General features: G+C 38.2%; 1 protein-coding gene across 5 annotated transcripts in view; it reads right to left on the bottom strand.

Moving 5' to 3' along the window:
* Window positions 1–10,000, bottom strand: part of Cnot10 (CCR4-NOT transcription complex subunit 10) — a 71,800-nt gene extending 61,800 nt beyond the window's left edge. For 2 of the 5 annotated variants that reach the window (XM_015489542.2, XM_015489541.2), the window contains exons 1-3: window positions 9,708–10,000; window positions 2,362–2,456; window positions 1,267–1,428 (exon numbers count right to left, since the gene is read on the bottom strand). In XM_015489542.2, the coding sequence (XP_015345028.1) occupies window positions 1,267–1,428; window positions 2,362–2,456; window positions 9,708–9,729 (279 nt within the window). In that variant the 5' untranslated portion in view covers window positions 9,730–10,000. The remainder of the gene's footprint in view (window positions 1–1,266; window positions 1,429–2,361; window positions 2,457–9,707) is intronic. The other 3 variants (XM_048795495.1, XM_048795494.1, XM_048795497.1) reach the window with 2 other exon arrangements.
* Window positions 10,001–13,709: the final 3,709 nt, after the last annotated feature.

A 13,709-nucleotide genomic window follows, 5' to 3' on the forward strand; every position in this document is an offset into this window, starting at 1 on the left:
AAAATTATTTTACTCATCTGTTTCAAACAGAGTAAAATTCTGTTACATCAGTTGTTCTAATGGGACTTTGTTAAGTATCAGGCAGTTTTCTTCCTTGGCATTGTGAAGATATGTTCCATTTATTAACAGTCCAACTTTCTAGCCTCATGAGTAATAAGAGGCTATATAGAGAGGCTGGGGTTGTGGCTCAGTGGTAGAGCACTCACCTAGCACATGCGAGAGCCTGGGTTTGATCCTCAGCACTACATAAAAAATAAATAAATAAAATAAAGGTATTGTATCCAACTACAACTAAAAAATAAAAGAAATAATAATAATAAAAAAGCTACATGGAGAGTGGACAAAACTCAAAATGATCTTTCCCATAAAAATGCTATGCAGTGTGCATAATTTGATTCCATTTTCTAAAAACATAAAATTTACACATTAAAAAACAATTTATGTGTCAGGCTTGCCACATTAAAATCTTTTAGGGATGAGAATACAGCTCAGTGGTAGACTGCTTATTACCTAGCATGTGCGAGATCCTGGGTATGATGCCCAACAACCCCCCTACTGCCCCCCCCAACCAAAAAAAAAAACAAGGAAAAAAAATCACTTTTATAGGTTAATCCTTGCCAGACCTCCAGAACACAGATATCATAATTTCTACTTTATAAATAAGGAAACGAGCACAGTAATCTTATCTTATCCAACACTATATAGTTAAGAAGTATATTTTCAGGGGTGTGTGTGTGTGGGGGGATGCTGGGGATTGAACCCAGGGCCTGTGCATGCCAGGCAATTTCTCTACTCCTGAGTTATGACCCCAGATCTTTTTGAGAGCTCAGGCTGGCCTCAAACTTGGTGATCCTCCTCAGTCTTAGCCTCCAGAGTAGCTGGGATTTCAGGCATATGCTGTCACCATGCCTCTTATTCTAGGAGCTCTTATTATTAAAAAAAAAAAAAAAAAAAAAAACACTCAGGAGCTAAGATTCTTCATATAGTTCTACTTGAATTCTTTCTTAAAATCCCAAAGCTCATTTAAACTTGGTATATTAGTCTACTCTGTTCAAGTTAATTAAAAATTAAAAAGAAAAAATACAACATACCTTTAATTTCCTGGAATAATTTTATACAAATAAAATTAATAACGACAAATGCTTCAGATACATTAGAAATTGTGCTGGCAATATAAGACAAGATATCACATTTGTTTTCCTTAACTATTTGTATTTTGCAAATTAACACAATACTTTCTTATAGTTAAATTCATTTGTGTATCACCTGATTCTTCAGCTGGTTAAGTGTTTGTCTCAAATTATCTGTTGTTGTTTGGTTACTTTTAAAAAACTCAGCTACTGCTGTATTCAAAATTATTTTATAATCATCTTTGTTTATATCTTGTAGACAGGCAAGGTGTTGCAGACAGGCATCATAATTTCCAGACTAAAAAAAAAAAAAAAACCACACATACACACACAAAATTACATACCAGCTTTAAGAACATTATTTCCAAATATATTTCACTAAGCTTTACTTTAAAAATTCTTAAAAAAATAGAGTCCCCCCCAAATATACTAATTAAAGTCATTAGATAAAGCAATATTCATGTCAATTATGAATCTATACTCCATTTGTGTACAATGTCAAAATGCATTCTACTGACATGTATAACTAATTAGAACAAATAAAAAATTAAAATTAAAAATAAAGAAAAAAGAATCTACATTTCCTAGGAATCAAACTCTGACACTGACACATTATACCAACAACATATGTATGTACTTACTAGATATACTGGTATGTATTGGTAGCAGGGTTAAATAACTAAGTCTAGGCAAGAAAAGTAATAAAATTACTTCAAATTTTAATTTCTAGTAAATATACTTTGAATATGCCAGTATCAAATTCTTTGACTTATATACATATATATACACATCCTAATATCAAATAAAGTTTTCTTTCATATTGTTTAAGGTCAGAAAAGCTAAAATTCTGACAATAAATTTTGGGGGTTCCACTTTTAAAGTACATTCAAGACAAAGAATTGAACAGAGTAGTGGAATGAAAAGACTGACCAACATATTTACAAATCTAAATTTAAAAGACTTAAAAATTAAATTTAAAAGACTTAAAAAACAACAGAGTGAGAGTTAAAACATGTTTAAGAAAACACAAAAGCTTGAGAATGGCTAAAATTACTTCCATTCCTTTTACCATAGTTAGTTAAGCTCTAAAATGTTGTAAAAGTAAACCTACTTCTCTCTAAACTTAACTCAATTATTACAGGAAAAAAAATTATAAATTTAAAAATTCACTGTGAAAAGATTCATAGTTGATAGTCAATTTGAGCAGATTGAAAGAAAAGCCATTTCTTACTGTGAAAGCCTGGAAAGCACTGGTGGATAATTCCTTCTCTTGATCAGTGATCCCAGAGGACTGACCAGTTCCTTCATGTTTCTCTGCTCCCTGATCTGCAAACATAAAAGTGTTATATTTTTTGTTATTGTTGTTTTGTTTTTAGAAATGAAAGTTGTACAATGAATTGGTCCGTATTTCTCTCTCTCTTGTGGTGCTGGGGATGAAACCAGGCCTTGAGCATGCTAACCATGTGCTATATCACTGAGCTATACCTCCAACCCCTCCAACCCCTCCTTCTATTCTTTTATTTTTATTTTTTTAGTTGTAGATGAACACAATACTTTTTATTTTATGAATTTATTTTTATGTGGTGCTGAGGATCAAACCTAGGGTCTCGCATGTGCTAGGCAAGTGCTCTACCACTGAGCTACAACTCCAGCCTGCCCTCATTCTATTTTTTTTTTAATTTTTCAATATTTATTTTTTAGTTTTCGGCAGACACAATATCTTTGTTTGTATGTGGTGCTGAGGATTGAACCTGCGCCACACGCATGCCAGGCGAACACGCTACCGTTTGAGCCACACCCCCGCCCCCCCTCATTCTATTCGTAATCAAGTTGTCAAAGTTAGAACTCCCTCTACACTGGCTAATTAGTGTTACATGAAGCCACTCTTTGGAAAACCTGAAAATACCTCCTTGGCAATGGTAGAACACAATAAAAACCTGCATGCCTACTGAAGTAAGGACTACAAGCTGTTGACAGAGACATTCAGGCTGAGAATATGCTCCCTTAAAAATATTAGATCCGGGGGCTGGCACTGTGGCTCAGTGGTAGAGTGCTTACCTAGCATGCTTAAGGCACTGAATTTGATCCTCAGCACTACATAAATGTAAAATAAAGATGTTGTGTCCACTTAAAACTAAAAGATAAATATTAAAAAAAATTAGATCCACCACTCAGCAATATTAAAAAATCTGATATATTCAAGAAACTACGCCAGGTCCTGGAGATAGAAGGAAATTACAAATACACCCACAATGACTTCAGGAGGTTTGTAATCTAAGTGGGAAGCAGTAACGTTTAACAGTTAGAAAATGATACAAATAAGTGCTCACAGTTAATTTCTAGTCAAAGAATGCTTCTCCAGGCTTAGAAATCTAAAAGTCAGCTGGGCACTGTGGCACATGCCTGTAATCCCAGCTGCTGAGCAGGTTGAGGCAGGAGGAGGTCAAAGCCAGCCTCAGCAAAAGCGAGGCACTGTCTCTAAATAAAAAATACAAAATAAAATAAAATAAAAATTAAAAATTAAAAAATAGGCCTGGGGATGTGACTCAGCAGTCGAGTGCCACTGAATTCAATCCCCAGTACCCCCCCCAAAAAAATCTAAAAGTCAACAATTCAGTTTCCTTAACTCAATTAAATGTCTATATGCATCCTGATTAAAGATTAATGATTCTGAAATATGCATGATGGCACAGTCCTATAATTCCAGCCTACTTGGGAGTCTAAGGCAGGTGTATTACAAGTTGAAGAAGGGGAAGGAAAGGTAACAGACAGGAAAATAAAAATGACAAAATTTTGTTATTTGCATGTATGACAAGTAACAAAAAACCCCACTATTACGTATGCTTAAAATACACCAATAACATAATAATTAAAAATGGTATTCAGGGACTTGGGTGTAGCTCAGTGTTAGAGCTCTTGCCTAGAACACATAAGACCCTGGGCTCAATCCCTAGGACCACATAAAAAAGTGATCTTTCTCCATAAGGAAGGGTAATAAATTGAAACTAAATGCACAAAATTCTTGGTTGGCCATCCAGTTATCTCCATACCACCTTCTAAAACATATGCTCTCCAGATTAGACCTCATTCTTTAATGGGATTTCTGGGCCCAATTATTAAATTGACTTAGAAACAGAGATCAAAGGGAAACATACCCAACAATTTGCTAAGGAATTGAAGATTTTAGACTTCTACTTAAAGCAGAGTGGCACAACTAACTACAGCTCTCATTATCCCCTAGGAAATATATAAGTCTCCTAAAATTCTCCAAGAAAAGAAAGAAGCCAATTTCAATACAAACAAGCTGGACTCTAAGGCTGATAAGAGACTCTACAAGTCCCATTTTTATTTACATTTCAGAGAACTAAGCTCAATAAATAACCTTTTACATGTAAACTAATCATTATTTTACCTACATTCTTTTACTTCAGGATAAAAATTTTAAAAAATACACTTCAGTAAGATTACCATTTTTTCCTTATTATGTTTGTACACATTTCAAGTTTTCTGTAAGAAATGGGTATTAACTTTTGTAATCAGTTTTTCAAATGTTTTAAAACATTCACTATTTATAACTGCTGACTTCTTACCAGATAGAGTCTGCACATAATTCCACAATGTGTCTTTATTTGTCCAAAAATAGTCTCCATTACCAATTGAAAGTGTATATGACCGTTCATCCATAAGCTTCACTTTCCTTCTACTCTGGCTTAACAAACATGGCTGACCTTCTAGGTGTGCAGAGCTCTTCGACCCACAAACCTTGACACTCTTTAAGCCAATAGACTTCATTTCTAACCAAAGAGTTAGTTGCCTCTAGGTTTCAACAACGTAGACAAGAAATGCACCACTTTTTCAAAACTGAGAAAGTCAGTTAACTGAAAGCACAGGTACATTCCAATACAGAATGTTAACAATTCAAATTTGATTGGAGGATGACTATAACCTATGCAGTCAAACTATGGCCCCAGATGTTGAAGAAAAGATTTTCCAAAGAAAAAAGGAAATGTGAAAAGACCTAAGGAATCAACTGCTATTGCCACACAATATTGATAATACTTTTTGTGAAGCATTCCTTTCCAAAATAGTAATAAAAATAATTCAGGCTCATTAAAGTCCCCATATAGGTTAAGGTTAAGACACCTGAGGTTAACATACCTCATATGTGGTTTCTTTCATTGTTCCTTTTTTTTTGTACTGGGGACTGAACCCAAGGGTGCTTTACAACTGAGTTGTACCCCCAGCCCTTTTTTAAAATTTTGACACAGGGTCTAAGTTGCCCAGGCTGGCTTCAAAATTGCAATTCTCCTACCTCAGCACCCTCAACCCCCTGGAGTAGCCTGGATGACAAGTGTGTGACACTGCGCCTGGCTCACATGTGGTTTCTATAACCTGAAGAAGAAACAACTTATCAAAACCCCACATATAAATGGCTGGCTTCTACATAGCACAGAGAAATAACATATAACCAAAGAAACTATCTTCTATAGCCCCAACCTTTTCTTATTAAGCCATCCTAATAGTCCAAATTCTCTGGCAACTTAAAACCTAGGATTTTGTGTCCCAGCTCCAGCTACTTCCTCCTTTCAAATAACCATAAAAAGTAAAGTCAATCAAGTCATCCTACAAGTTTGTTGGTATTTTGTTAGTCAACAAAATGATACTGGTTTCACTCCACTCTTCTATAGTATACAGGAAAATAAATGTGAACCTTATACTGCCTCTTTCACTCTTTGTCTTTGGTTGGTGCCCCTCTACTTTGGGATACCTCTCCCTTTAGAACTTGGCTGAAATACAACTCTGGGTGTGGGATTTGCTGGCTAATCCAGCTCCAAGAAGCCATACAACCCAGAAAGGGTGAACTGGGATGAGTTTTAACTAACTGGGAAAAAGAAACAGGAGGAAGCTGGATAAGTAAATCATCCCTCCTTTTTCTCTTCTATGCACTGAAGTTTCTCCTCAAAAAACCTTCCAGAAAAATACCACATGCAAGTGACCTGCATCACCCTTTACCTTACTTCTCTCCCTTACTTTCAGTACTCTGGATTTGCATCTTCCAAAAAATAAAAATAAAATAAAATAATTGGGTTCTGCCTCCAAGAGGACATGGGCTGAAATACACACCTTTCATCAGTTGATCCTCACAAGTTACAATCCTTTGAGGTTAAGGCTATTAGGATTCCCATTTCACAAATGAAGATGCTGAGTTACTCACCTAAGACCCCTTTCCAAGGAGCACAGCTTTCTGTTTGTCTACTGTACCAAACTCTGCTAATTTTACTCTAAACTTCATTTTCCACATTTGCTTTTGTCCATCCTACCATGACCCTAAAGTAATATTAGCCAGCATTTAAAAATATTAGTGCCTGAAATGATCTTATTTAACCTTTTACCAGTTCTGTAAGGTAGGCATTATTATCATTCTCATGCTACACATGGAAAAGTTCCTCAGGGAGCTTCTAGAGATCTTCTTGCTGTTCTTTAAAACATTTTCCAATCGAGAGTGTTGTATATTTCTTGCTCCTTCTACCCACATAGTTCTTTATCATTACAGACTCTCTCCAAAATATCACCTCTAGAGAGCCCTTCTCTAATCAATCCATCTAAAAAATGAGGTCCTTGCTCTCAGTTATCTTCTTTTTATTAGCCCATTTTCCATTGCTAAAGCAAAATACCTGAGGCTGGATACTTTGTAAAGAAAAGAGGTTTAATTAGCTCAGTTTTGGAAACTGAAAGTCTAAATTTGGGCAGCCACATTTTCAGTCATGTTTTTCTTTCATACTATTTAATAAACTCCATTAAGATATAGACTTTGTCTTGTTTCCTGCCCAGTGCCTAAAGTAGTGGCTTGCAAAGAAGGCTGAATACAATAATACCACACAGTATTAGCTGGTCTCAGGTGGTCCTGCATTTTCAGTCTTGCTTTACTTAAATTCATCTTCTACCACACACAGTGTGATCCACTCACTTACCTTTTTCGTATTTTTAAAAATTTTTGTGGTGCTGAGAATAAAACTCAGGACTTTGCATATGCTAGGCAAATGATCTATACTAAGTTCCTAGCACCTTGGTCACTTACCTTCTTAAATCCTTTCATGGCCCTCTTTTGTTACCTAATGAACAAGACCCTCCATGACAAGGACCCTGATCTCAGGAACTCAAAGAGGAAGCAGCATGTAAGGCAGACTCTGAATGAGGAAAGTGTTCACCAAATGTAGAAGAAGGTTATTACAGTTCAGAAGCTCAAAAGAACAGAACACTTCATAAGAGAGTCAGTCTGGTGTGAAGAGCTTGATGAGTTAAAAAAAAAAAAAAAAAAGCTGCTGGAAAGAGACTCTAAAGAAGCTCATAAACCACATTAAAGATTAAGGATTTAATGCCTAAAAGATGGGACAATCTTAGAACATTTACAGGCAGGGAAATGCCATCATCCAAAGATTGTTCTGGGGAAAAAAAATAGAGTGAAGCAACAAAGAGAATGGATTCAATAAGAAAAGACAAGAACCAATCAGAAGGCTACTTAATGAGAAACACCACATTAAGAGATAAAGGCTACAACCACACCAGGTGAAATGGAGATGGAAAGGAGCAGAGATTTAATGGAATGACACTAAACATTCATCTACTTTATACAAATTCAACTTTACTATCTACAGAACCGTTTGTTATTATGTGGCCTATAAACTTAAAACTGTAAAAGAAATAGTCCCCTAATCACAAAGGACCTTATTCTTCAAATATATAGATTTACACAGCTCTCACCAAATGTAAATGTAAATATGATAGGTCTGTCTCTAACAGAATAAAGAGCAGGTTTTCAAAAGCGGTACTGCGTTACATCCATTTCCTCAACACCTAAGGCAGTGCCTACATTAACTATTTATGAATGAATTCACCAACAGAAGGCTTTTAAATTGAGGAAGGACTTGAAAAGTGGATGGGTTGTAGGTCTAAAAGGATGAGTCCGGTCAAATAAGTGCAATGGGATGGGCAGGTAGGAATGGTAAACTTGGGGAACAGAGGTATGGTCCTAAACTAAAAAGGAGGATGTTGGTCCCCTTGTCCAATCTTGGACACGCCTCTCTGTAACTTTCCTCCCCATTTATCTCTCCCTATTCGATATGGCTCTCTTCTTCATTCTGCTCAATTATCATTTCCTCAGGCCTTTTCTGACCAACCTATCTAAAATTCTATAGCTCATGCTACTACCCTCACTTTTTAAATCGTTTTCCTCTTAGCAGATTAATGAAGAGATTCTCTAAATTTTCGGGGGTGGGTGGTGGGTGGGTAGTGGTAGTGGTGCTGGGAATTGAACTCAGGATCTTGTGCATGCTCTACCACTGAGATAGGACACCAGCTATGGAGACCTATCATCTGTTCCTGTATTAGGGTCAGCTGACTTGTATTTCAAATCAAAGTTCAGTTGTTGAGGTAAGGACCCACTAAAATCTACAGCCATTTAGATTTCTTTTTCCCTTTTGCAGTACTGTGGACTGAATCTGGATGCTCTACCACTGAGCTACATAGCTAGGTTTTATTTTATTTTTTTTATTTTAAGAAAGGGTCTCACTAAATTGCAGACGCTGGCCTCAAATTTGCTATCCTCAAATTTGCTATCCTCCTGCTCTAGTCTCCCAAGTAACTGGAATTACTGTGCATGAGCCATAGTATGCAGGGAGATTTTTTTCTTTTCTTAAATTAAACAGCACTGTAAAAAAGTGTGGTGAGGGCTGGGGTTATGGCTCAATGGTAGAGCGCTTGCCTAGCACGTGTGAAGCACTGGGTTCGATCCTCAGCATCACACAAAAATAAATAAAATAAAGGTACTGTGTCCATCTACAACTAAAAATAAAAATAAAAAATAAAAAAAAGTGTGGTGACCACTTTAAGTTCTGTCGCTTAAATTCCTTCCAATAAAACTTCAATGCCACAGAGACTATTAATTTCTTGCAGGGAACATGTGCCTGACTTTTGTAGAAGTTGCCTGGAAAAAAGTTTTATATTCCTTACTGAGGAAGAGTCTAAGACGGGGAAAATAATTCACCAATAAAATCGAGATTATGTAATTAATCTTTGAGGAACTGGAGAAAAACAGGTCCTGAGCAGAAGGTATCAGCACAGACACTGAAACATCATGCCTATTTAAACAGTGGTTTTCACTATTAGTTCCACAGGACATCGCTCAAGTGGCTGAAACAGCCCAGGTGACAAAAATGCACCTGTGTACACCGGGACGAAATCCTTCATTTGCCTTTCTCATTGGGAAGTCGAAAAGTCTGAAGCGGCAAAATAAATTTACGTCATTTAGACCAGAGTTATTTTGGAGACCCAGGGCAGAGGCGGTCAGTAGGGGGTTTCACGCTTCGCTTGAGTAGAAAACTATTGGACCTGCGGCCCAAAGACTCACGTAAGCCACCGCGAGACAAAGGTTGGAGGAAAGAAATGCACGCCCCCAAGTAAAGTCGTCCTGGAATCCCCACCCCTAGTCCCCACCCCGGGCGCCGCCGACTCCGCGCGCAGGATCTGCACACCCCCGCGCGTCCCGCTGCCTCACAGCACCCGGCGCCGACGCCTCACCTGCAGCCTTGTCTGCAGCCATCTTCCCTCCTCGGCTCGGGTTGTTCCCTGCAGGTGGCGTGGCCCCGACTCCCGCCGCCGGGCTGGCCGCTGTCGTGGACCTCCGAGGTCAACTCTGAGCCCACCGCAGTTCCGGGCCCCCTTGTTCCGGCCAGGGGAGTGGGCAGACCGCAGGCTGAGGAAGTGACGAGGCTAGTTCGCGTCGTCTAGCAACAGGAACAGCGTCCCCGCCCCGCCTGTGCCTCTGCCTCCCGCCATCCGCAGCTTCCGCCCTACGGCGTCCGGGTACACATTACTTCCGGGGGCTGCGTCCAACCGCGCCAGTAACGCCAGCGTGGGAACTGCGGATGGCCCCGCCCCACNGGCGTCCCCTTCTCGCCCCGCCCCCGGCGGGGCGGGCGCGCGCGCTAGCTCGCATCACTTGCAAGTGTGCCAAGTAGAAGCGAAAGCAGCTGTGCCAAACTCTTATTTTGCTTATTTTTTTATTTTTAATTTTGTTTGCTTATTTTTAAAAAATATTTTTAGTTATCAATTGTTTTTTAAAAATTTATTTATATGCAGTGCTGAGAACCCAGGGCCTCACACATGCTAGGCAAGCCCTCCATCACTGAGCCACAACCCCAGATCCCCCTTTGCTTATCTTGCCTAAAATACCAGTGTCAGATCTTTTGACCCTCATTTTACATCAAATCATGTGCTAAGCACGGAGCTTTCTTTTGGCCTAGACTGTTGCATTAATTTCTCACAACAACCCTAAGAGGCGCTATTGCAGTTCCCCGTTAAAAAACAAACACGTTTTAATTTTATATCAGATTTGTAGAAAAGTTGTAAAGATGATTCATAGAGCTCCTGAGTACTCCGCATCTAATGTTCCCTATTGTGAACGTCTTAATTATTCAATTGCTATGGTATGTAGGTCACATCTATGGAAAGTTTGATGCATCACTATTAACTCCACACTTTATTTGGATTTCACCAGTTTTCTGTTCCAGGCTCCCCGCATTTATTCAAGTCTCTGCCCTCCTCTTCTAGGGATGGAACCCAGTGCCTCGCAGATGCTAGGCAAGTGCTCTACCGCTGAGCTACATCCCCATCCTTTTCCCTTGTTTTTGAAAAGTACTTTTTTAGAATACTGGTAAAATATTTTGGAGAATGTATCTCAATTTGGGTTTGTCCAATATTTACCTTATGGTTAGACTGAGGCTACGGGCTTTAAGAAGAATGTCTACAGAGGTAACTGGCCATTCTCATCACGTCAAATCAAGGGTATATGCTATCAAACAACTTGTCACTGATTATGCAAGCCTTGATCATCTCTTTGAGCTGTTTACTAGTTTTCATTTAAACTTACTTCCTCTTACCCTTCCACACTAATCTTTGGAAGCAAATCACCACACTCAGGATGGGAAGGAGGATGTAGAGTGCTACTTCCTGCAGTGGGGAATAGGTAAATACATTTTCTTCTTCTGGGGAGATTTGCCTCTTCTCCCCCCATGTAGTAATTTGCTCAATCACATGTTTATATCAGTGTGGACTCATGGATTTATTTATGTATTTATTTGCAATGATGGGGATCAAACCCAGGCCTTGTGCATGCTAGGCAAGCAAGTGCTTTACCACTAAGCTACACCCCTAATCTTAAACTTAATGTAAATAATCATGCTATATATATTTTTTTGTACCAGGGATTGAACCCAGAAGTGCTTGACCACTAAGCCACATCCCCAGCCCTTTTTTGTATCTTATTTAGAGAAAGGGTCTCACTGAGTTGCTTAGGACCTAACTAAATTAGTGAGGCTAGCTTTGAACTCAAGATCTTTCTGCCTTAGCCTCCCGAGCTACTGGGATTACAAGTGTGTGCCAGCACACCCAGCTCATGCAATATATTTTATTTAGGGTCTTCAATCTTTTCCATGCAGATATCCATGTTCTTTTTTAAAACCATCAAGTTTTGGAATGCTTTTTAAGCAATATATAACTGAAACAATGTCTCCCAACTCCTCATTTCCTTATCTGGTTCAAGTGACCAACTAAAGTGTGTAGATTTTACTTCTTTGATATGATGGATCCTTCCATTCTCACTGCCACGTCACTCTTCTCTCACAAAAGTAAAAAATACAGCAAATCCCATGTGTCTGATTCCCCCAGTTTCATTTTGCCATTCATTAGTTTCATCTGCCTCCTTCCCCTTTTTATTTTTCCAGTTTGAGTATTTTACAGTAAATCTCAGACATCATTTCATATCATCTCTAAACACTTCAGTATGCATATATGCATATATTCGAAAAGAAATATGAAAATAGTTTCTTGCATACCCACAATGCCATTATCTCATCTAATAAAATTCAAAATAATTCCTTAGCATCATTCAATACCCCCCAAATACTCAAATTTCTTCTATGATATATTAAAATAACCTCTTTGTGGGCTCAGTTGATAAAGTGCTTGCCTTACATGCACAAGTCCCTGGGTTCAATCCCCAGTACCACACACACAAAAAAAACCTCTTTGTAATTTTTAAAAATCGGGATCAAAATGAGTTATTCATTTATCTTGGTTTTATCTTTGTGTTTGTGTTTTATGTTTCTCTTAATCTAGAACAGTACCTCCCACCTTTTTTTTCCCCTGCATTGACTTTTTGATGAAGTTGGAATCCACTATAACGTCCCTCCTTTAAGATTGGTTATATTGGTTCTGTGTGGAATGAATCTTTTATACTCAATATTTCCTTTAGGCTAGAAGTCAGTTGTAAAGGCCCTGAAAGAAAATATTTTTCCTCATAATTCCTTTTTCATGGTACTGTATGCTTTCTACATCCTTATCAGGAGGCATATCAGGTTAATTGTCTCACTTTTTTGTGACTTTAAGATTGATTTTGGGGTTCAAGTATCGATGACCTGATTTTGTACCCTTTCTGTCAGTCTTTCATGTTGTGGTTTATTTTAAAATCTTTTATTATTTTTGTGGTACAGGGAGATCAAACACAGAGCTTCATGCATGTTAGGCAAACACCACAACTGAGATATACCTTCTGCCCCTTAATGCTTGTGGTTTAGAAGCATTAAGGTCCATTCCCTAAACCCATTATTTTTCTAATGACTGAAATGATTTTCCATTTGGACAATCCAGCATTTTTGAATGAGAGTCAAGGTTAAGTGAAGCCTCCTTAAATTCTATACCCTAGACATCCCCATGCTTCACCGCTTTCCCAGCCTAACTAGATCTCTTCTGTACTAGAGAACTTTTCCTTATGTTCAGGAATATTCCAATACGCTGAAGTTTACTTTATGTCAGAAAGGCAGGATGAAATTTTAATTTTTTTCCTGTAATTATCAATATTCAGAAAAATGAGTTGATATCCTAGCAATCTCCAGGACTATTTCCTTTCTAAAAAAATTATTCCGAATCATGGCTTTTTATATATTCAATATTTTTATTTATTTTGAACAAGAGATGGTTTTCCATTTTTTAAAAAAATTTAAGGATCTTATCAAGATGCTGAGGGTCTCACTAAGTTGCTGAGGCTGGCCTTAAACTTGTGATCCTCCTGGCTCTGCTGCCTGAGTCCCTGGGATCACATGTGTGTGCCACTGTACTTCTTGCCTAAATTTTTTGGTTAGAATTTTCAGTACAGTCTTGAGCCTAAGTAGTGAAAATGGACATTCGTTTTTTTGTTTTTTTTTTAGGTAGCGGGGATTTAACTCAGGAGCACTCACCCACTGAGCCACATCCCCAGCCCTTTTTTCTATTTTATTTAGAGACAGGATCTCACTAAGTTGTTTAGTGCCTTGCCATTGGTGAGGCTGGCTTTGAACTCTTGATCCTCCTGCCTCAGCTTCTTGAGCTACTGGGATTGCAGGCATGTGCCACAGTGCCTGGCTGAGAATGGATATTCTTGTCTTGTTTCTGAATTTAGGGGAAAGTATCCAGTCTTTTAGTACTAAATATTATGAGGGCTATGGGATTTTTTTGGTAAGTGTTCCTTTTTCTCCCCCTCCCCCT

This window comes from Marmota marmota, unplaced genomic scaffold (assembly GCF_001458135.2).
Source record: "Marmota marmota marmota unplaced genomic scaffold, marMar, whole genome shotgun sequence".
Lineage (NCBI taxonomy): Eukaryota > Metazoa > Chordata > Mammalia > Rodentia > Sciuridae > Marmota > Marmota marmota.